This window comes from Chaetodon auriga, chromosome 6, assembly GCF_051107435.1.
Source record: "Chaetodon auriga isolate fChaAug3 chromosome 6, fChaAug3.hap1, whole genome shotgun sequence".
Lineage (NCBI taxonomy): Eukaryota > Metazoa > Chordata > Actinopteri > Chaetodontiformes > Chaetodontidae > Chaetodon > Chaetodon auriga.
In genome coordinates, this window is record NC_135079.1 from 10,104,710 (window position 1) to 10,128,159 (window position 23,450).

Genomic DNA, 23,450 nt, shown 5'->3' on the forward strand with positions numbered 1-23,450 from the left:
ACTTTCGCCCCGCCTCCTCCGTTTTTCGACCAATCAACGAGCCATCGTAACTGCCAGTTTAATGTTTACACTGAACGCAACACTGTCTGTAAGCAATATAGAGCATTATTTTCCCATCATGGAGCTGTTAATCTCGTATACTGATATGATATCCAGACATAGAGAAAGAGATGTCTATTAACAATGTTTTTTCTACACCCCTTTTGTATCAGGGAGGGTAGAGTAAATATTAGTTTTCGCGAGGTGTTCCTGATAAACTGGCAACTGAGTATTGGTACTCTCCTTATGTTCCATGTTGAACTGCAGTTTAAATTCTTTATTACACCATAAAATAAATGATAGCAATTAAAGCAACACCTAATAAAGAGGCATTTAAGCTCGTACTACTGTCAGCCAACAACAGTGATCATTATTTTATGTACAGTCAGAAGTAATACACGTAATACACAATGCTTGCATCAGCTTGTTTATTTTGCCTGAGTTTCAGCTGAAGGTTTGATTTCACCAGACGACAGCTGCGACCGAATTAGATCAGTCTAAAGGCAAGAGTTCATCTGTACCCTGGCTTTTAAAAGACCATCGGCAGGGGGCGCGAGAGGGACAGAATAAAATGTATGTGAAATGCCTCTGATGATGCACTTTCCTCCCCTTGCTGTCTGACATTTAACATCAAATTTGCTGTAAATCAGAAGTATAAGCTGACCTTAAAACGTGATAAATCCATTAAACTGCACCTTTGAAGAAGTCGTCATAAACAAAACATAGATAAAATGAAACAATATGTGGACTCAAAATAAGAAATCCACTAGAAATTCTTACATTTACAAATACATATTTTTTCCTCCTTGTCGTTAATTGAACTGAATCAGTGACCGCACGAGTCCAGCCTTGAGAAGCGGAGTGATGGTACATCTTTGCACGGTGTTTTTTTATTTAAACTGTATATTTTGTGCATATGCATAGACTTAGTAGTCTAGTAACAACATGACATTAGTAGTTTTTAGACATTAAGAATATTTACAATAGTACTTTTTATGGCATTTAGTATTTTTAGAATCTTTACAAATGTACACATACATAGTTGTTTTTCCTCTTCTTTATCCTAAACACTTTTTCTTGCAGCTCATAATTTGAATGAGAGAGAGAGAGAGAGACGCACACACACACACACACACACACACACACACACACACACACACACACACACACACTCCCTCACCAGCTCGTCGCTCTGATCATCAGTTTGTCTCTTTCTCTCCACGCTTCTCTCGGAAAAGCGTGATTGCCTCATTGTTGCCCGCCTGCACCATTTTCACCGCCTAAACACCGTCTGCAGCTTCTTCTTCTTCTTCTTACTCACCGCATCTTAACAAGCGCTGCTATTCTTTTACTCGAGTCCATTCATGTGTGTTGATGTTTTTTATCCAGGAGGAGGATAACTGCGTTTACTGCGGATACATCTGCGGAATGTGGTGCTTGAAAATCAATGATCGCCGCTGAATGACAGGATACATGGAGACAACACAAGACTGCGCCGGTGACAAACTTGTGCAAGGTAAGAAACCACCATTTATACTTCAGAAAACCTCACGTCCTGTATTTCTGTCGAAAATGAGGGAACTATACATCTTGTTTTAGGCTTGAATTGCTCACCTGGGATCTTTAGCTGAGGAGACGCAGCTCACTGGGGATTTACCTGCTGCTGCTGCTCTCAGCAATAGTCTAATTACAGTTGCTCCTCTGAGCAGAAAAGAAACAAGAAACCACTTTTCTTTGTGTATTGCCTCAGATGGACACTAAAGTACATTAAATGCACACATGGACTCAGTCCTCCACATTCACTCCCTGCACTTCACATCCTTTGTTTAAGTAAAAGTGACACAAATATTCCATTACACGTAAAACTCCACCTTTGAACATGTCACTTAATACTGAAGTATTATTTTAAAAAATGCCTCCTGTGAGTGTTTTACTATTATATATTACTGATGCATTCACATGTAAGTAGCATTTTATTGTAATAGTTAATCAGTGTGGAGCTATTGAGGTAGTTAGTTGGGTGTCTATACACTATAATAATGCTTATTTTGCATTTAAAATATACAGTGCTTGAGTAAATGTACTTATTTGTCACATTCCTACTCTGATGTCACCACATGTCATGTAGGGAAACTCTCGGGAGGTCCCCGGAGACGATGGCATTCTGGAGGAGAAATACTCAAATTGGTGAGAAGTTTTTTTTTCTACATGTAAAATGATGTGGAGGAGAAGAACATGAATAATTAGATTGGTGTAGAGGGTAAAAAAACAAATCATCTTTTGTTTGTCTTTCAAAAGTTGGAGACATGCCCTGCTTTAGTGTCGTCCTCTCTCAGGTAGCTATGTTGTAGCTCCTCATCCTGTCCTGCTGCAGTGCACTGGTGTGGAGGGGTAAAATGAAACAGCATACTGTAGCCTCTCTCTCTCTGAATGTGTTTTTCATTTGTGTGGTGTGCACACAATTGTCATTTGTTCAGAGTGAGGCGACCTTGTGTCTGTCAGGGACAGACTAATACATATCCTTGTTGTTGTGTCGTCATCCTTTTGGCAAGAAATGTTTCCTGTGGCTACTGAAACTGATCACCTAAAAGCTTCCTGTATCGATGTTAGACTCCGGAGCAATATGGTCTGAATAATTTCCTGGTGCATTTGTGAATCATTTCAGTGTTTGATTTGACTGTAAGCACTCAAGACTCTGCTGAAGCTCAGCACAAATAAAAAGCTCCTCCACAGATCAGTCCATCAAGAAACAGATAACTTTGTGCTGCACTAGAAAAAAAGTATTGCATTGGCAGATCTTCTAATTAAATGTTTAAGCAGACCAAAGTCTTTGAACAACAGCAGCCTTTCTTAATAATTTATTGTCATAGTAACTGATAGCAGGACGAGGCCGGTCTGTTGTGTGGTCTATCCTGTTGCAGCTCTGTGCAGGTGTGTTATGCATTATTCAGCAATGATTTAACCTTGTCTGGAGACAACAGGTCTGGCAGAGTGCGCCGTCAGGCATTGCTCTGCGTTGAAAGTTTAGAGTGCTTTGATAAATGGCTTCATCCTGTTGGAGGGGATTGCTATTTATTTTGTTGTTTGTGTGAATATATTTCCTGTTTAAAAAAGCATGATAATGAACCGTAATGCTTCGCCTTGAGCCATGAGATGATTGCCAAAGCTGTAGTTGTGGATGAAGTCTTGAGTTGTTGGGAAATTCTGCTTTCTTGCCCATAATGACATGAAAAGATCGATACCGCTCTTGTGTCTGTCCACTAAATATGGAGCTACAGTCAGGAGATGTTAGCTTAGCTTAGCATAAAGACTGGAATCGTGAGAAACGGCTAGCCTGGCCAACCAGCACATCCAAAGCAAACTAATTTAGCATATCTTGTTCCTTGAGTCTTGTCGTGAAGTTAAGAAAACCACAACTTTTTACCAAATAAGATATGATATGATGTGTTAATTAGTGAACTTTGTGCTGGCAAGAGGATTTTTAACCCCAGGCAGAGCCAGGCTAGCTGTTGCTCTTTGTTTTTAGTCTCTATGCTAAGATAAGCTAAGCTAACTAGCTGCTGGCTGTACCTTCATATTTAATGGACACACATTAGAGTGGTACTCATCTAACTCTCTGCAAAAAAGCAAATAAGTATGTATATTTTTGAAATGTTAAACCCTAAATCTTAAAAGGTACTCCATGATGATTTTTCACATGATGTTCAGTTTAGTTCATGAAGAGTGGGACTGAGCCAGTGAAAGCAAACACTTTAATCATGTTTTCTGTGGTTTTGGAAGGAGCTTTCTTAAGTTTGAAGAGAAACCCCATGAAGTCATCAGGGCCGTTTTAGATTGCTCAAGTCGTACATTTTTATAAAGCCTTCCTTACAGAGTGGAGATGTTTGAAAGAAGGGAGCATTTAGGAGGCAGAGATGGTCCAATGAAAGGCAGTATCGAGTGGCTTGTGGGAAATGTACGATCCAGTGTTTTTGGAGCTTGATCCAGTCACAGGACTAAAACTCTGCTGCCTCAATTTTGACCATTGTTTTTCAAATCTGTCTCTTGTGAGTCCTTTCACTTTATGAAAGTGCAGTGCAAGATTGCTGGACTACTCATTTAGAGGAAATTGGCAGAAATGTAACCTTAGTCTGGAGAAATAAGTGTCCAAGAGGGAGACACTGAGATTGTAATAGGCTGAGAGGAATGGGCAAATATAATGTTCAAGTCAAGATCGACCTTGTCTTGCATCACATTATTTGAGGGTCAATATCACATCGCAATGCATCGTTAAAAAATGCTGTGGACTTTATTATGTTGTTGTTCAAAGGAAAGTTAGACAAAAGCTACTGTAGGCAGCCACAACATACGGCCAAAACCAAAAGGTCCGAACAGGTGGGCATGAAGTCAAGACAGGCCGGCAACAGCAGGTTTGAAAGAAAAAAGAGGCAGGACCACCACAGCTAAGGAGGTACAGCAGACGATCTGGCAGGAAACAAAAGGGGAGGTGTATATGTAGCAGGGAGCTAATGAAGGAGCAGGTGTGCAGGTGGGTGTGGAGGTCAGGTCACACTGAATACTACATGGGAGGTGCTGAAGTGACAGGAGCTATCAGTGACTGACAAAGGACAGGAAAAAAAGGCTCATAACACCTACAATGAACTGACAGGCTGTGAGAAAGAGGTGGGGTCTTATATTCATTGTAGGTGGTTGTGCCCATTTTTTAAGGCACTGGAGGAAAAGTAGGAGCTCCGTGCCATCTTCCAATTAAAATTCAACCTGCATTGTTTCTGTTGAGACTTTGTGCTGCCTCTGACTTCACCCCCTGACACTATACTTAAATAGCAAAGCAGCGAGGTGAGACGGCGCATTGCTTCAGTGGATTACAGAAAAGCCTTAAACTAAATCGCGGTGGTACAAAGAAATGTAAAAGTTCCTCCAAAGGGACGTCTCACTGCTGTTTTAAAATGAGCTGCAGATTCATAATACCTGGGATCTCACCTCATAGAAAATAAAAAATGAAATGTGTGAATGTGTTGATACAGAGATTGTACCTGTGTTGATCTCTTCGGGATTACACAGATCAGAACTGATTACTGTTATTAGTTGTAAGATGAGGATAACAGCAGGTCACAGAAGTAAATGAGGTAAGTGAGTAGAATATGTAAGTGTACAGGGAATAATAATAATAATAATAATAATAATAATAATAATAATAATAATAATAATATAAGAAATGCCTCTCAAAATGCTTTACAACAAAGAAATTAAATACACCAAGTGTTTCACATTAAAAAGCAAGACACAGAATGAACATAAAAACAGTGATGGAATATCATAATCAATGAAAAATAAGATGGAGAATAAAGCCCACTTATTAGAATTGAGAATCAGAATCAGGCTTTATTGGTCACATGTGTGCACGTACAAGGAATGCACTCACTACACTTGTATAATAGTAATAACAGTGAAAATAATAAATAATTGTAAAGATAGGATAAAACTGCCTAAAGACAGCAATAGAATGCCATAATAATGTAAAATGAGGTGGAGAAAAGAACCCACTTGATGATATTGATAATGATAAAGTAAAAAAAAAGGGTCCATCGAATGTCTAAAATCAAGTCAAATCCAACATTTTAAAAGAAGTGCAGCTGTATATTTGTGAGACAAAGCACAAAGGATTCATGCCTGTATCGGGAAAGTCGTAGCTGGTTCTTATCCTTCTTTAAAATCTATTTAGCGAGCAGGCTTCCCTGATATTTGTAGCTCGTGACCATGTGTTCTCTGTGTGTAGAGAAGGAACGTCATGTGAAAGCCAATGCGCGGGACTACAATGACAAGTTCTCCTACGCTGTAAGTAGACCTCAACATGACGTCACGTTTGCTTTACCCACAAAGGTCGGCTGTTTTACTTCATCGCTGTCTGCCTGTGTGGTTCTGCAGGACAATCGCATCAAAACCTCAAAGTACAACCTCTTCACCTTCCTGCCCATCAACTTGTTCGAGCAGTTCCAGAGGGTGGCTAATGCTTACTTCTTAGTGCTGCTGATACTGCAGGTAGGAGAAACTGTATTTGTGGGTGTGTATTTGCAGTTTTTTTTTTTTTTGGGAGAGATGAGTGAGCTTCTCTGCTTTTCTTCCCACACAGTTAATTCCAGCAATCTCCTCTCTGTCCTGGTTCACAACCATCGTGCCTTTGGTGTTGGTGCTGGTAATCACGGCAGTCAAGGACGCCACAGATGACTATGTCAGTTCAGCTTTTTACAGCTCCTCTGGGCTTCTGTTTTTTATCTCACCTGCTGAAATTGTTGTTTCAAATTTTAGTTCAGACACAAGAGCGACCAGCAAGTCAACAACCGCCAGTCTCAGGTTCTCATCAGAGGAAGGTACTTTATCGTTTTCCTCCTTAGATGATCTGTACGACAGCTGAATAACAGCCACAAATTACATGCTCAAGGACATTTATTGGGTTTTAATTATGAGTTTTCATCTCCAAGTTTGCAGAATGAGAAATGGATGAACGTTCGAGTTGGAGATATCATCAAATTGGAGAATAATCAGTTTGTTGCCGTGAGTAAATTGTCCTTTTTCTTTTGGTTGCAGCTTTTATTAGAAGGTGTTCAATCCTGTCTCTCATGTTCACATGGAAGAGAGGAAAAAGTCAGCAAAGGTTAACAATTAAAGGTTCCTTCTGGGAGTTTCAGACGCCGCTGAGTGCTCTTGCAGGTTCAGTGGTGCAGAGATTGATTGATTGCTTTTTCTCACCACTGAGGGTTTCATATTGGTTTTGCACACAGGCAGACATCCTCCTTCTCTGTAGCAGTGAGCCCTATGGACTGTGCTATATCGAGACTGCAGAGCTGGATGGGTAAGTGCTGCGCTGGTTATGTGAAATAAAAGGTTGAGCACTGTATCATTTGCCTGAGGAAGGAAAGTGTTAAATCTCTTTGTTTCTACGTCAACACAGAAGACAAATGATTATTTTCCTTTTTCAGGGAGACGAATCTGAAAGTTCGTCAGGCTTTGACCGTCACCTCAGATTTGGGAGATATTACAAAACTGATGGATTTTGATGGTGAGATGATGTTTCACATGTTTGCTTCTTTTTACATTTGTGTAACTAATCCCCAGAGGACACCTCAGGCTGTCTTTGTGTGGACTTCAGAAGGATTGTATTTGGATGTGTGAATGCACGTCTGCTGTGATTTTCCTCCTGCAGTGATGACTGATGTTGGTAAGACTCCATTTCCTTTGTTCCCTCAGGAGAAGTCATTTGTGAACCTCCGAACAACAAGCTGGATAAATTTACAGGAACTTTATACTGGAAAGACAATAAGTACCCTCTGGATAATGGAAAAATGCTGCTGCGAGGTTGTGTACTCAGAAACACTGAGTGGTGCTTTGGAATGGTTATCTTTGCTGGTATGATTTTTTTTCTTTCATCCATTAGCCATGGCTCTATGTTTTTCCCTCTTATTTCCAGCTTATAAACCCCCTTGTTGTTGATGTTCTCTCGACACTTACAGCTGTTTCTTCAACTCCACTCGACAGGTTTGCAAACCAAACTGATGCAGAACTGCGGAAGGACCACATTTAAAAGGACAAGCATTGACAAGCTGATGAACACTTTGGTTTTGTGGGTAAGTTTTTACACTTTATCATTTTAAATGAATTAACACGAAAACAATTTTGTCAATGAGTCTTGTGCCTGCAAAATGTTCCTTAAATGCTCTGCACACAGATGCTTTTATTTGTTCTGGTTAATTAGATCTGCCGTTGAAATTGGATGTGGTTATGCTGGAAATAACGTGAGATCATAAGATTATAACGTATGCATGTACCAATAAGAACGAGGTGCAGCAGGTGCAACAAATCCATTGATCCTGGACGTGTCAACATAACAGGCATCTGTAGAACATGTTAATTAGTTAATTACAACACATCTGAGAACAGGGCTGTCTCATTGGTAAAAACAAATAACTTCAGAATAAAATTCAATTCAAAATAAGAAATAATTCAAGTACTTTTAATGATTTTTTGTTGTTGATAAATCTTAAGGATTACGTAAGGATTCAAGAACAGGAAGAGATCGTATAAATCTAGATTGTGTGAACAGGATTTTCCCAGCAGAATTAAACTGCTTGTAAAGTGTTCGCCCTGTTTGCCCTGTGCTGTGTGTGCACCATGGCTGTGCAGTTATTAGTGTTCAGAAAAGATAAACTGATATAATATCTCTCATAGTGAACATAAATTCATGATCTGTATTTCAGATCTTTGCCTTCCTCATTTGTATGGGGGTTATTTTGGCCATTGGAAACACAGTTTGGGAGAGCTGGATTGGCAGAAACTTCCAGGTGTTTTTGCCGAGGGATGAGTTTCAGGGCAGCGCTGTTTTCTCTGGCTTCCTCACCTTCTGGTCCTACATCATCATCCTCAACACTGTTGTGCCCATTTCACTGTATGTCAGGTAAGACATTAAGCACTAATTGTTACCCTGTTTCTCAGCAATCATGTCTCTTTAATTTCTCCGGGTGTTTCACTCTCAAAGTCATTGTACAGTAAAATGCATAGTTAAACCTTCCATCAGTGTGGAGGTTCTGCGCCTTGGTCACAGTTACTTCATTAACTGGGACCGGAGGATGTACTACAGTCAGACGGACACTGCAGCAGAAGCTCGCACCACCACCCTGAACGAGGAGCTGGGCCAGGTGGAGTTCATCTTCTCCGACAAGACGGGCACGCTCACCCAGAACATCATGGTCTTCAGCAAGTGCTCCATTAATGGACAGACGTATGGTGTGGAGCTTTCTGACACGCTTTAAAAGTTTAATATGAATATATAACTTCAGACTCACAAATATTACTGAATAATTAAACATATAAATAAACAATTATTTTAATTAAACTGCAATGTTTGGCATGATATTGAAGTCTTTGTCTGTTTGCTCTCAGGTGACATCTATAATGAATTTGACCAGAAGGTGGAAATTACAGAAGTAAGTTTGGCTCAACAAGCTTAAATTCTTAACTTTTGTAACATAATAATAACATATTAACTATATTGTTGGTCCACGTGTCCTCAGAAAACAGCCTGTGTGGACTTTTCCTTCAACCCTCTGTGTGACAGAAGATTTAAGTTTTACGACGGCAGCCTGGTTGAAGCCATTAAGCTGGAGGATCCTGCAGTGCAGGAGTTCTTCAGACTGCTGGCTTTGTGTCACACGGTCATGCCGGAGGAGAAGAGTGAGGGTAAACTGTGCACACGATCCAGCAGGAGTAACTGATTGAAGAAAAATTCTGACGGATGTTTCTGTTTTCATGCAGGACATCTGGTGTACCAGGCCCAGTCACCTGACGAGGGAGCCCTGGTCACTGCAGCACGAAACTTTGGGTTTGTCTTCCGGGCCCGAACCCCCGAGACCATCACACTGTGTGAGATGGGACAAGCTGTCACCTACCAGCTGCTGGCCATACTGGACTTCAACAACGTGCGCAAGAGAATGAGTGTCATTGGTTAGGTCTTCACTCATAACAGCAATGCTTCTTTTAGCTCACAGCAAGTCTGCTTCTCTACTGGCCTCCTATTTAACGGTTTTTTGTAATAGCCTTGACAATTAGTAATAAATCTTCATTTCTAAAAACAACAGGAAGTGAACAGCCTCTATGTACAAGCATCTGTTTGCAGTCTGTACTTTATGCATTTGTTGTATGTACGCAAGATGGATTTGATCTGAAAAGTAATGTTGTGCTCTCTTGCTGTGTTTTCCAGTGAGAAACCCACAGGGCCAGATTAAACTCTACTCTAAAGGGGCTGACACCATTATCTTTGACCGTCTGGATGCATCCAGTGAAGACCTCATGCACACTACCTCAGACCATCTCAGTGTGAGTGTTTTACAATTGGACTCAAGAGCACCATACACTTAAATGCACCGTGCATCTGTATTTATAGTCTCATAGAAATCAATGATCCTGAGAAAGTTGCCATTAATGTACATGCTGCTTACATAACAGTGATGACTCCTGCAGCAGTTGGAGTTGAGTGGTAGTATTAGTGTCTCTATTTAAGTATTGAATGTCATGTCCTTTGTCACAGCAATGAATGCTAATAAAATGGAATATGTCTGTTCTTCTTGCACAAATTCAGCAAAGGATTCCTCACACTGCCCTGTTTTGTGGCACATCACAACTGTTACGTTTGTTGTTCTCATCATTTTCTCTGCAGGAATTCGCTGGAGAAGGGCTTCGAACATTAGCTCTGGCCTACAAAGATCTCGATGAAGATGATTTTGACGTTTGGATGAAGAAGCTCCTGTTCGCCAGCACCATAATTGAGAACCATGAGGAACAGCTGGCCGTTCTCTACGAGGAGATCGAGCAGGGCTTGAAGGTAACATTGACGTTCCTTTGTTTACATCCTTGAGGCCGTCAGGCTCATTTAGCCTCTGCAGACTGACTGCTGTCCCGGTTGAAGCTTCTAGGAGCCACAGCCATTGAGGACAAACTTCAGGAAGGAGTCCCAGAAACTATCGCCTGTCTAAGTCTGGCCGATATCAAGATCTGGGTCCTCACAGGAGACAAACTAGGTAACAACAGTCACCTGAGTGATCTTTCTCACCAGAAACACTGATACTGTGATGAGCTACAGAGCTGTGAACTGTGTAAAACATTTCAGAGACAGCGATGAACATTGGCTACTCCTGCAACATGCTGCGAGACGACATGAACGAGGTGTTTGTTATCTCTGGCCACTCGCTGCTGGAGGTGCAGCAGCAGCTCAGGTGACGCACCACATTTTACTCTCACCTCCACTCGCAACAACAGGTTGACCTTCTCACAACGGCTGCAACTGCTGTGAGATTATCAATGACCTTGATTACGACCCCGCAGAGGAGTCTGCACCAATCAGTTAGAACTGAAGAAACCCCTTGAATTAGAGGTGAAATCTTGTCAAGTATCTATAGCAAAGTCCAGCTGCCCTTGGTTCAACCTTCCTTCAATAAGCATGACCTGGATGACTGAGAATCTCCACAAAGCTGCAATACAGAGTCATGATGTTTAAAGTCTGGAAGATTAATCTCCTATATGAAATAATTGATCCAGTTGATCCAGTCTTATCAAAGCTCATAACAAACACGCTGAGACTGTATGTTTACTGGCTGTCCTCTCTCCTCAGGAGCGCCAAAGAGCACATTCTGGGCCTGAGTCGAGTTAGCAGTGCGGGAGATGCTGAGAAGACAGATATGCTTTCAGATGACTCTGTGTTTGAAGAGGCCATTATTGCAGAGTATGCCTTAGTCATCAATGGACACAGTTTGGTAAGATATTCAAATGTGTTATATTTTCAAGCATTTTCCTTTGCTGGAATAATAATTCTATCTTTTGCTGGGCTTGTTTTGGTTTTGGTACTGAAGCCTGCAGGTTTTACTTTGTTGAATTCTGGTTGTGCGACTGTCTGCTGACTCCGGCATCTTCGTACCTGCTGCTGACTGTGCCGAGTCTGTAATGAGCAGATTTTCATTAACATCCATTTCCTCACAGATGAGCTGCTCCCTGGCTGTGCCTTGAGCCGTGTGCATTACGCACAACAGCTCAGTGGAAACGTTACATCGAGCTGTTGCTTGGTGTTGCCTCCACAGAGGGTTGACATTACAGAATGTTAATGATATGTTTGCCTGTGCTGTATGTGCTCTCCCTGTAGGCTCATGCTCTGGAGCCACAGCTGGAGCACGTCTTGCTGGATCTGGCCTGTTTGTGTAAAACGGTGATCTGCTGCCGGGTCACTCCGATGCAGAAGGCTCAGGTGGTGGAGCTGGTGAAGAGGCACAAGAGGGCCGTCACCCTGGCTATTGGAGATGGAGCCAATGATGTCAGCATGATCAAGAGTAAGTCTCAGGATCGATCGGATTTACTCATAGAGCCAAGGGAATGACAGAACAGCAGCGTGAAGCATGAAGATGTGTTTATTATGTTTCAGGTAGGAATTGGACTCAACAGCAGACACGCAGACAGGGAGTAAGGGAAAAATAGGAATTTATTGAATGTGCAAATGAGGGAACTCGTAGCTGAGAAGTCCTGAGAACAGCAGGCGAGGCACAAGGCTCTGAGGTGAAGAGCAGTTCAGAGATACGTTGGAGGACACAGAGCTCAGGTGGTGAGAGTGCTTGCGTAGAGGTTACGTGGTGGTGGTGGTTGAGGGTTGGAGGCTTGAGGCAGGTGGAGGCAAGAGGCTGGGCGGTGTGGTGGCTGAGACACTGGAGCTGCAAATTGGTGCTGGTGAACTCACTGATCCAAAAACAAAGAAAAAAGGCACAGATCAGGCACTGGGAATCGACACTGGAGAACAAACACTGGATAATAACTAACACTCCTAACACTGGTAACTTGCCAACTATACCACTAAACGGCAGAAACAATCTGGGGACGAGTCTTCAGCAGTCCACAGTCTTTATGCTGTGCTTGATTGTGATGAGTCCCAGCTGAGTAGGAGCCAGCTCCCAGCACCTGGAGAGCCACGGCCAGCCTCTGCCATAAAAGGAAACACAGAAACTCTGTGACTCAGAGGTATTTTTAATACATGAGTGGCACAAACTGGGGCTACATGAAGCAGCACAGCACTGAGTTGAGCTGCAGCTGCTATGTGCCATCAGGCTCTGATTGTGTTGTGTTGTCTCAACTTCTCAACTGTCTCAACAAATCTATAAAACAATTTTAAAGTGACATTCGGACGAAAGGTTCTGCCTTTCATGTGGTAAATATTTCAGTAATTTTTCAAGGATAGTTAATGTTTCACTTTCAAAAACGCAGTCATCCACACTGTATTTCTCCCTCAGCTGCTCACATCGGTGTCGGCATCAGCGGTCAGGAGGGGATGCAGGCTGTTCTGGCGTCAGATTACTCCTTCGCTCAGTTTCGGTACCTGCAGCGCCTCTTGCTGGTGCACGGACGCTGGTCGTACTTCCGCATGTGTAACTTCCTGTGCTATTTCTTCTACAAGAACTTTGCCTTCACGCTGGTGCACTTCTGGTACGGCTTCTTCTGTGGTTTCTCGGCTCAGGTAAGAATACTGTAATAGGCCATGAGGCATTGATTCTTAATGCATCTTAAGAGCCTCATCTAATGTGTTTGTGCAACTTGAAATGAAATGGGACAGATTATTTTGGCTAAACACACTTCCAATCAGTATCTGTCCTCTTTCCACAGACCGTGTACGACCAGTGGTTCATTACCCTCTTCAATATAGTCTATACGTCGTTACCAGTTCTGGCGATGGGACTTTTTGATCAGGTAATACTGTTAAACATGTGTTGATAATAAATTTATAAGAAACTCTCCAATGGCAACCTCCTGAGCCATCTTATACTTTCCTTTTTTGTTTTTCTTTTCAAGATACTGTCAAGTCATACAGGTGAATATCTCATTACTGTAGACCTTTTTCACTGTGTCATGATCAGTAAACTTCCGAAAGGTACCTAAACATCTAACCCTACAGCAGGTATGACGGCAGATTTAACGCATGTGTGACTAGAACCCCTAATCAACCAACCCCTGATCAATCCATATCAGTCCACTATATTGTATATTGTTTGCCTGTAATATAATGAATTCATCATCTGTCAATTTTTTTCTGTAATACTAATACAGTAGAATTCAGTAGTTTTCTAATAACACTAATAGAGTAGAAACTAATATTTTTTAATGACGCTCATATTTATCTCAATTCCGTAGATAAGCCAGTGTGCACGATGTGATAACCATCAATTTTCATCCCGCTGTTTTCTGTGAACTGTAATACCTCTGCACCCCCACAACTAACATCAAGCTCTTGCCTCCTGCCTGATGTCACCCTGTCCCTACCACTACTGTATAATAATACTTCACATATCACATAACACTCATGATATCTCTGCTTTCTGAAGGATGTCAATGACCAGAACAGCCTTCATTACCCGAGCTTGTACAAACCCGGCCAGCAAAACCTTCTTTTCAACAAGCGCCAGTTTTTCCTGTGCACGCTGCAGGGGATGGGCACCTCATTCCTGCTTTTCTTTATTCCCTATGGAGCCTTCTCTGCCATGGTGAAAGAGGATGGCTTCTACTTTTCCGACCAACAGGCGTTTGCTGTCACCATAACAACATCTTTGGTCATTGTTGTAAGTGTTCAGGTAAGAGTATAAACGGAACAAAAGGCAGAAGAAGCCCTGCCGAGTGGAGAAATTAGCATTACGCTCATGTTTGTGCTGCATGTATCTGTTCCTAGATTGGACTTGACAAACACTACTGGACTGCCATCAATCACCTCTTCATATGGGGAAGCCTGGCAGTGTACTTTGCCATATTATTTGCGATGCAGAGTGATGGCATATTTGGCATCTTTCCGAATAATTTCCCATTCGTAGGTAAGTTTAGCTCAGTTGGATACGTATAAACAAATAACACTGATGTTTGGAAAGCCAGCATAAATAAATTCATATTTGTGTGTCCTCAGGCACGGCGCGTAACTGTCTGTCAGAGAGGAGTGTGTGGTTGGTCATTCTGCTCACCACTGTGGTGTGTGTTGTGCCCGGCTTAGCAGTCAGCTTCCTGAGAGTAAACCTCTTCCCAACTCTAACAGACAAGGTACAGTGGCCTTTATGCATATACAGTGTTTGTGCAAAAGATGAACACTTCAGTAACTTTTCTCCCATGGCTGTATTTTAGTGGTGGAACATAACTGAGTACATGTACTCTACAATTTTGAGGTAGTATTACTTTAGTTGAGTGTTTCATCTGATGCTGCTGTAGACGTCTACTTTTTCTCCACTTGTTTGATAGCTTAGGTACTAATTACTTTTCAGATTGAATTACTTGTATTCTTACCTTGTGGTATTGCTACTTTTACTGAAGTAAAGGATCTAGGTACTTCTTCATCCCACCGTATTTTCACAGGTTCGCCACCTACAACAGTCTAGAAAGAAACAAGGACCTCAGGAGCAGAACCTGAGGCGAGTACGCAGGACGAGCTCCCGCCGCTCTGCCTATGCCTTCTCCCACCAACAGGGCTACGGAGAGCTGATTACCTCAGGCAAAAACATGAGGACGAGCACAGTGTCTTCTGCTCGCTCCCCTGGAAGAACGCCACACAGCTCCAACTGGATAGAAAACATGCTGAAGAGAAAGAACGAAGTGTCGTGTGCCTCTGATGAAAGTGCAGGAGCGCCAGAGAGCGTCAACAAAGCAAAACAGAGTCCAAAGCAGCAGCCTGCAGACTGACCTCGACCCTTGGCTTACAGACACTGTACTCACTGCAGGATACAAGGCTCGTGGATCCCGCAGACCAAGCACAACGTATGAGTGTCCTTCATTTGGGTGACTCGATGCTCAAATCCAACAACACAGGCATACCTCATTTTTTATCGGTGTTAATCATGTGGACACTTAAAGGCCAATCAAAACATGATTATCTGGTGGAACCACTTCCAAAAGAAGATTTTGATTTTTATCATGTAAGATATTTGTTTAAGGTGCAAACTCAGCTTGACAGCAGCAGGTATATTTTAGGGTACATAAGCAATGTTATGCATGAGTTGCTACAGTTAAAGAAATATTAGTCATATTGTCTCAACTGATCCAATTTGACCTTTAAAGTGGCAATGCGTAAGATATGACCAGATTTTTACTTTAAAACATTTAAAAAATGAACTAACATTATCAGCAGAATATGAAGAGGCAACAGCTCTTACGTTATATCAAAGACGTTTGTATATTGTGTTGCAGAGATATCTACTGATGTTAGCATGCTAACCAGCTGTGTTCGATCCTGATCCAGCTCTCAACAACCTTCAGCAACCTTCAACCTGTTCTTACACACCTGTTGAAGTCATACTCCAAACAAATAGGGGGCAGTATATCATCTTTGACTACAGGGAAAACAGTATGGAGGTTATTTACAGCAGCCTTGACCACAGCAATGACTCCGGGGATGATTAAGACACGGAGGCTTCAGGTGAGCCGTAAAAATAAAGGGAGTGTGGAGCACCAGTGCAAAAAGCAACAGTGACATATCCAAAGTGCTAAAATACAAGTGTTTCTCTTAATACTGACATAAAGCTGCTGAGCATCTGATGATAAGCACAACTTAATTATTGCTTTAAATGCATTGCTGTTGAACAAACTGGAAACCTCAAATGTGGAGCTTCTGATGTTATCATTGTGAGCAGTTTTCCCTGTGCTGTGTAGGGTTCCTCTCAAAGATAATCCACCGTTTCTATCTGATATTTGATAGTTCTTTAGCTTGAGTTTATACGAAGAAATGAATGCATGGCTTAAATCTGATGCACTCTCAGAAAAATCCTCTTTAAGGTACTGATTTATCCTTCAGTTTATACAGTGTATAGTTGCTATTCAACATCTGAATGATCATTATGAAACTCCAAACATGACGCCTGCTGCTTCCCAAAATAAGCAGAATGAATAAAACATAAGCACAATGGAAATTAGCTTGAAAACCTCAAGTATATAAACCAACAACAGTTTCATCCTCTCTTTATCTATCAAATATTTAGTGGATATGTATCCAGAGAGAGTGAATGGGAAACTGGCTGAGTGAGGTATGATGTGATAAAGGTCCCGGAGGAGGTTTAAATGCTGCAGTTACATTCAGTACGCTGCAGTACAGTAGCGTGTGCCTTAGACCACCGAGCCTCCACCATCACTGCTCTCTAATGAGGTGAAAACTGATCCTGTGCAGAAGCTCAAGCTCAGCGTGGGATCTTATAATCATGACTTTGTACCCTGCTTTCCCCGTGGCTCGCTCACATTCAACACGACACACCAAAGAAACACGTAAGGCCAGAAAACACTTCATTCTTCATGACTTCTTGCTCCTGTTCACAATGTTCATGTTTAAAAAAGATGGATGGATTTTATACAGCAGCACAAATTAAATGTGATTGTTATTTTATTTGTCCTCTTTTCTGAGGTGAACAGTGAGTTAGCTGTACAAAAATCAATGTATTGCAAAAACCCTAATATTCATGATTTAAAAAAAAACAAACAAACACGTAACACAAAAAGCATCGTCCCTTTGTAAGAAATGAATGAATTATAATATGAATTTTTGGACCTTATATTCCAGAATAATCTGTAAAGAGTAAAGAAGGAAAATGAAATAGCGAAGACAGGTTTACATTTGGCATCTTCATGTGAAAGCTGCAGAAACAGACAAGGCTGATGAGTGTCACTCCTCCAGGAAAATCGCAGCTCCTCCGCCCGGCTTTGACACAAACAAACTCTGTTTTTCCAGCGCTGCTCTGCGTGGATCACGACGGTAGTATGACTCCCTCACAGCTTGTAAGAACGAGTCCACCTTCTCATCAGGAACCATGGAGACGGCGCAGCCTCCCCAGCCTGCTCCTGTCAGCCGGGATCCCACAGCCCCCGACTTCCTGTAACCAAGAGAAAGAATAAAAAGCTGTCAAGTCTGTATTTCAGTACGATGAGCAAAGGCCTTCAAGTGATCAGAAATTTAGGAAGAATGATGAAGGAGAGAACGCTGAGGAGATGCTAAAGCAGCCAGCTCCAAAAAATCAGATCCTACCATGGCGAAGACAGTATTTCCAAATTCACTGTATAAAAGTACACAGGGCAACATTTATCACTGCACTGAATATACAGAGCAAAAGGGCTGAATGGAATTCTTCGTTGTTGCTCAAATTTCTGCATTGGCTGACATCTCATCTGATCCCACTCTGTCCTGAGTCTGAACCTCTGAAAGCAGAGAGTGTAGACAGACTTAGCTGTACTCACAGACAGATGTCTACCAGTTGATCCAGTTCAGGGCAGCTGCACTCATACAGGTCTCTGCAGCTTGCGTGGCTCTGGTTCATCAGGTCTCCCAGCAGCTGTCGGGATTCTGCAGGTTCAGAGTCGCACACGCTCTTAAACTGCAGCACCCGCGCAGCCTCACAGTACACGTGCTTGGCTCGCTGGTACAGCTTGAAATGTGTCACTGAGAGAGACAAGAAGAGGCAGATGTGCTGTCAATCATCTGCTCCTGCCAAACTTTCTGTCTGGTTAATGTCCACTTAGGGCTGGGTAACAAACCGGTTCAAATATTCTGATATTTTTGAACAAATGACTCAGTATCTGTGTTAGTATCAGTCATTTGTGGGCATTCACGCATAAGAGAGAAAACCATCAGCAAAGGCTGGTCACTGTTGATTTTTCTCATATTTAACAGATTAATATGTTTGGAAATTTGTGATGCTTAAATCTATAATGAATAAGTCCAGGAAAACACAGACATTGCATTATGATGAGGAAAATACCAGATGATATTTAGTCTCATATCACAATATGAGGGCTGAACAATTAATTGAAATGTGATCGAAACTACCTCGCATTTTTATTATTGATTAATCTGTTGATATTTTTATAATTTGTTTCATGCATAAAATGTCAAAAATTCACAAGTTACCAAAGTATAAAAAGCATTTCTTTTATTTTAAGTTATCACACTGCAAATGTTTTACTCGATGACTGACTTCAACCTACTAACCGATCAGCAAAATTGTCACTGTTTAACCTTTTTCAATCTACTCATCGGCAACTCGGCTAATTGTTTCAGTAATAATTCAGCTGTGAGGTGTAGAAATGCACAGACGTTGCTCACCATGCTGGGTGTTCGCGCTCAGCAGCTCTGTAGAAAGCTGCTCGGAGCTGATGCCCAGCACCTCGCAGATCTCCTCTCGGCTGTACGGCTCAGGATGCAACACCTCGTCCACCAGAGCCAGCATCTCCTCCAGGGAGGCCTTCAGCTCCGTCTGAACCTGGGCCAGCTTCGACAACCTGCTCGAGTCCAGACCCCGTGCCTGAGCCAGCATCTGAGCCCACAAGACATTTTTTTCTGAAGGAGTATTACACACTTTGCAATCACACACAAGCTGTCTGAAGTCCATGCTCACAGTGAGAGGTGAGAGTGTTTACTCACACTCTTGTGTTTCTAACTACTCTGCTTCACTATGTGCTGAATCCTCAAAATAAATAGGAATTGTAATTTTTAAAACTTCAGTACAATTATGGTTTTAGGCAGTGTTTTGCTGAGCGAACTGGAAGAAGAAGAAGAAGAAGAAGAACAACAACAACAACAACAACAACATGATCGCAGTATCTCTGTGAGAAATGTTCATTCAGATGATGCTAAAGCTCTGTGATGATCTATTTAATAACATTTCTGCTGTGGTAAATGTATTTTTAATTTAAAGAAAATGAAAATATCTACTACATATTGATGGAGATTTAAAGAGCACAAATGTAATTTTTTTGGCTTGTCGCCCTTTAAAACAAAGTGACTCTTACACAAGACTCCCATCACAGGACGTACGTGCATTATGAAATGTCATGAAGGTACAGCCAGATAATTCTTTTACCTTCTCAGTGGGCTTAATTTGATTCATTATAAGAGATGTGTTAAAGATGCTGAGTCGCACATGGTAATAAACTTGTGGTGTAAGAACGCTTTTTGAAAATTTCAACTATTCTTCCTTTCCCTTAAATCACCCTTCGCCCGCCCACATCAGGCTGAACCCCACTGTAGAGGATCTCCGCACCTTTGTGGCGATTCGACACTCCACCACACGGATGTTGAAGTGAGAAGAAGCAGCTTTGTTCATCTCCACGCAGCAGTTGGAGATCACAAACACGGCCCCGTCGGGGAGCTTAACATCAGTGGCTCGCAGAGGCTGGAACTCAATCAGCTTTGCCTGACAGGTAAAAAATAAAATGAACAAATGCAACGTTGTACCGCTTCACTGACCTAATGTGCTTAAAAAAAAACTACAAACCGTTCCCCTCTCTGCCAGGAATGAGATGGACTGGTCCATGCCCCCTCCCTCTGTGCCAATGTAGTGCTCACATTTGGCACATATCTCCGCCAGCGCCACCTGGAGGATTGCAACCAGAAAAGGACTGAACAGACCATTTGAAAATGACAAATAGTCTCTTACATTGCCAACATTTGCATGTAAAATTGTCTTTCTTACAGAAATTCATACTACACTTTTCCCTGTGTGAATATATCTGTAGTGCTTTGACATGACATGCTTCTCTTGTAAAGTATTTCACCTTGGAGAGGGACTTTTGATTTGCTTCCATTGTTACCAGCCCGGCACAACAAACTAAGGCGCTCGAGCTGGACAGGCCGGAGCTCGGAGGAATGGTTCCATCTACGACGCATGACATCCCTGCTAAATGAGCAATCCCAAAGTTCTCCTGTGAAAAATACACATCAGGGAGGTTCAGTTCACAAATTTGACTTGACATTATTTGGTATTGCAAGCTAAAATCTAAAATACTTAACTTACCTGAATACCTTTCACTCCACAGAGAAAATAATAATGCCACTTTGGATTCTCTCTGTCTATGGCGATGTCCTCTGAACACGACACGGTGAAGTCCCTGCACAGTGACAGACATTCTGAGGACAGAGGATACTGCACATGCGTTTTAAGCGCCTGAATTAATTACCCAGGCACAGCATTAAAACTCAGTGCTGATCGAGGGAGTTCAAGCCTTACTCGTATTGAGGATTTGTGTTGGCCAGTGTGATTGTCCCTGAACTGTTCACTGCGACGGCTGCCAGGATATTTGGTTCAATAGCCATTGGAAGAACAGAGTAGCCACAGTAATCGATATGCTCTCCTGTTAAATATGAAAATATTAAAAATAAAATACATTAAAAGGATTCTACTTCAGATGATGTAACTGTCGTTGGTTTGGCACTAATGCTGATATTTGTGGACTAAAGCTGCAGATAGCTGATATTCAACATCCTTATATTACATTATATTTCCTCCATTAGATTACACTTATTCCAGTATGATTTGCTCCTCTTAGGACAAACAATACAGATATTAAGGAGGACTCTGTACAACAATTAATACAAACATTTTAAGAGCAAATAAAAAAATGAGTGGACTCCTCTTAGTTTATTTGAGGAGCCTAACATTTGTTCTTGAAGGTCCAGTTTAAGCATCATGAGTCCAAACATGCTTTACCTCACAGTCCACTGTCTAAATCAACTAAAATCTACTATATAAAATGAAATTACCTATTAAATTGACTCTTCCGGGTGCGCATGCATAGAAGAGCGGAGATACTCCATACTTTGTCTCAAAAGTATTCTTCAAGTTTTGCAGCCTGTAAAGAATTACAAATGAAGACATGAGTCTCAGACAGAGCAGGCTAAATATTTGTCCTCTCATCATTCTGTCTCTCTGACCGTCAGCACATCTCACTGCTACTCACCGTTCATTGGCATGAATCGCAGTCCTTAACTTCGGTGGGTTTGTGGCCATTTCTACTCTTTTAAAATAACTATGAATGTACTTCGTGTTGTCAGACAGGAGAGCTCAAAGCTTTTGCAATATCCTGGCTGCGATCAGCTGACTGACACAAGAGGATCCGGGATGCCAAACCGCTGAACTGAGGTCAGTTTTAAAACATGACTCCGGCCCAGTTTAGTGGTGGTAAGTTCCTGTGTGTAACAAAAGTGCTGACTCTGAAACAGTTGAGGCTGCAGCTGCAAAAACCCGGAAGTGTCTCGAGGACGGTGTGGAACGTAGGCGACGTGATGACGTCAGAATAAGCGAACAGCAGGTTGATTGATATTCCTTGAAATTAAAATATATATATATATATGATTTGTTGGGTTATAAAATAAATACGGACATATCTGTTTTTTTTCTTTCTTCTTCTTCTTCTTCTTCTTCTTCTTCTTCTTCTTCTTCTTCTTTTTTTTTAATTAGCCCTTCAAATGTAAATGAACTAACTCCAGACCCCAATTTCATTATTCAGTTGTCACATTCTCATAGACTGGCACCACAAAAGATATCAGATCATTAAAGATCTTAAGAACAAAAAAGCTTCAATACTTTTGATGAATTTGCTTTAATCTGAACTTTAAAATGGACTTTAATAGCTACATATGGGCACCAGATGTTAACTGGGAGATATAGAGTTCACAGATTTATGATGATTTATGATAACAGACCATGCATAACCTTTTTCTTCCTAGTTATTGGTAAGGGAAACACACAGAATGCTATTTCTTTTAACTTGCAATAGTCAAACTTTGTGATTTCAGTCATGTATGTACATCTGCAAATCTTAGACCGATGATGTTTTTCAACATAACAGGTTCTTTTTTTTAGTAATAACCGATTATGTCCACAGGAATAGCCAATTTCTTTCTCTGCTTTAAAATATGATGTGTTTCTACTTTTCTTATGTATCGATCTTTAAAGAAGCAGACAGCCATGTCTCAAATCTGGACTGACTTATTCTACAAGGCCTATACATTCATAAAAACACAGTCTTTGATTTGTGAAACTTTTATTTTATTTGTGAAAATGCAAAAAAGGTACAGTTCAGTATTTCACATTATAGACATTATAGATATGACAAAACAAAAATTAAATGATAAAGCAAGCAAGAAACAAATAAGTAAAAATACATGATTAGATAAAAAAAACAAATACAGATATTAAAAGAAATCATCACCATTGTAAAACTATCATATCATATTAATCATATTTATCTTTACTCATATTTTTTATTAACAATATATAATTGAGACGTATAATTACAATGAGCATTGGGGTTGTATTTAGTATTAGTATTATAAGGCACCTGGCGGAATATACATTGTAAAGTTAATAATAATAATAATAATAATAATAATAATAATAATAATAATAATAATAATAATAATAATTACTAGCTGGAGAATACAATTATTACAATAGCTGAAATAATTTCAGTATATTACATCACGTATTAACATTTCTATTTTCAGGCGATCCCACGTCTCTCCATCTCGTTCCTGAGTGACATAAATAGTTCTTCTTTCTCACTTCAAAACAAAAGTAGAAAAGTTATGTTTACCTATTGAGAAACATTGAACACATCTTCACAGACTGGTCATTTGGGAAATTTGCTCTTACCTTTCCTCCATCCTCCCATGTTCCACCGCTCCCTCAGCTTCTGTCACTGTCAGTTTCCTCACCTCTTGAAGAGCCTTTACTGTTGCCTGTGTTAGAACCACTTCAGCTGTTAGTGTGCTTATTTTTCATTTGAACAATATGAGGACATGTACAGTAAACCTTTTCTGTCAGTACTCATCACACTTATGAATATTTGATGATTAATCAATTTGTTGGTTTTACTCACATCTGCCATTATTTCAGACCCTGCTCTCGTTTTCCTGGCCACCAGTTGTCCTAACTGTGTTCCTTCCTTTGCTCGTCACCTGACCTCCTACCTACCTGCAGACATGATCCTGATCCTACCCCACTATCCAGAGTTCGATGATGTCATTGATGACAACATCTCCCTTGCCAGGGTTGAGGAGTTCTTCAAGGGCATCGAAAAAATGCCAGCCTAAACTACAT

At 41.1% G+C, this 23,450-nt stretch overlaps 2 protein-coding genes across 2 annotated transcripts; one reads left to right on the plus strand and one right to left on the minus strand.

Annotated features, from left to right (window-relative positions):
* The first annotated feature begins 1,276 nt into the window (after positions 1-1,276).
* atp8b4 (ATPase phospholipid transporting 8B4) lies at positions 1,277-16,963 on the plus strand. Its single transcript, XM_076733205.1, has 28 exons — positions 1,277-1,555; positions 2,168-2,226; positions 5,816-5,874; positions 5,965-6,078; positions 6,170-6,268; positions 6,346-6,407; positions 6,519-6,591; positions 6,819-6,889; positions 7,017-7,096; positions 7,285-7,443; positions 7,573-7,661; positions 8,292-8,488; positions 8,609-8,817; positions 8,974-9,017; positions 9,105-9,270; positions 9,346-9,534; positions 9,791-9,906; positions 10,247-10,411; positions 10,496-10,607; positions 10,697-10,802; positions 11,198-11,339; positions 11,723-11,906; positions 12,855-13,078; positions 13,225-13,308; positions 13,941-14,186; positions 14,282-14,420; positions 14,510-14,640; positions 14,950-16,963. The coding sequence occupies exons 2-28, from the start codon at positions 2,196-2,198 to the stop codon at positions 15,271-15,273; spliced, it is 3,615 nt and encodes a 1,204-aa protein (XP_076589320.1). The 5' UTR covers positions 1,277-1,555; positions 2,168-2,195; the 3' UTR covers positions 15,274-16,963.
* Positions 15,394-22,454, minus strand: galk2 (galactokinase 2). Its single transcript, XM_076733206.1, has 10 exons — positions 21,307-22,454; positions 21,110-21,198; positions 20,577-20,700; positions 20,364-20,457; positions 20,125-20,271; positions 19,845-19,943; positions 19,611-19,763; positions 18,674-18,884; positions 17,809-18,010; positions 15,394-17,447 (listed from the first exon to the last, which is right to left on the minus strand). The coding sequence occupies exons 1-10, from the start codon at positions 21,354-21,356 to the stop codon at positions 17,240-17,242; spliced, it is 1,377 nt and encodes a 458-aa protein (XP_076589321.1). The 5' UTR covers positions 21,357-22,454; the 3' UTR covers positions 15,394-17,239.
* Positions 22,455-23,450: the final 996 nt, after the last annotated feature.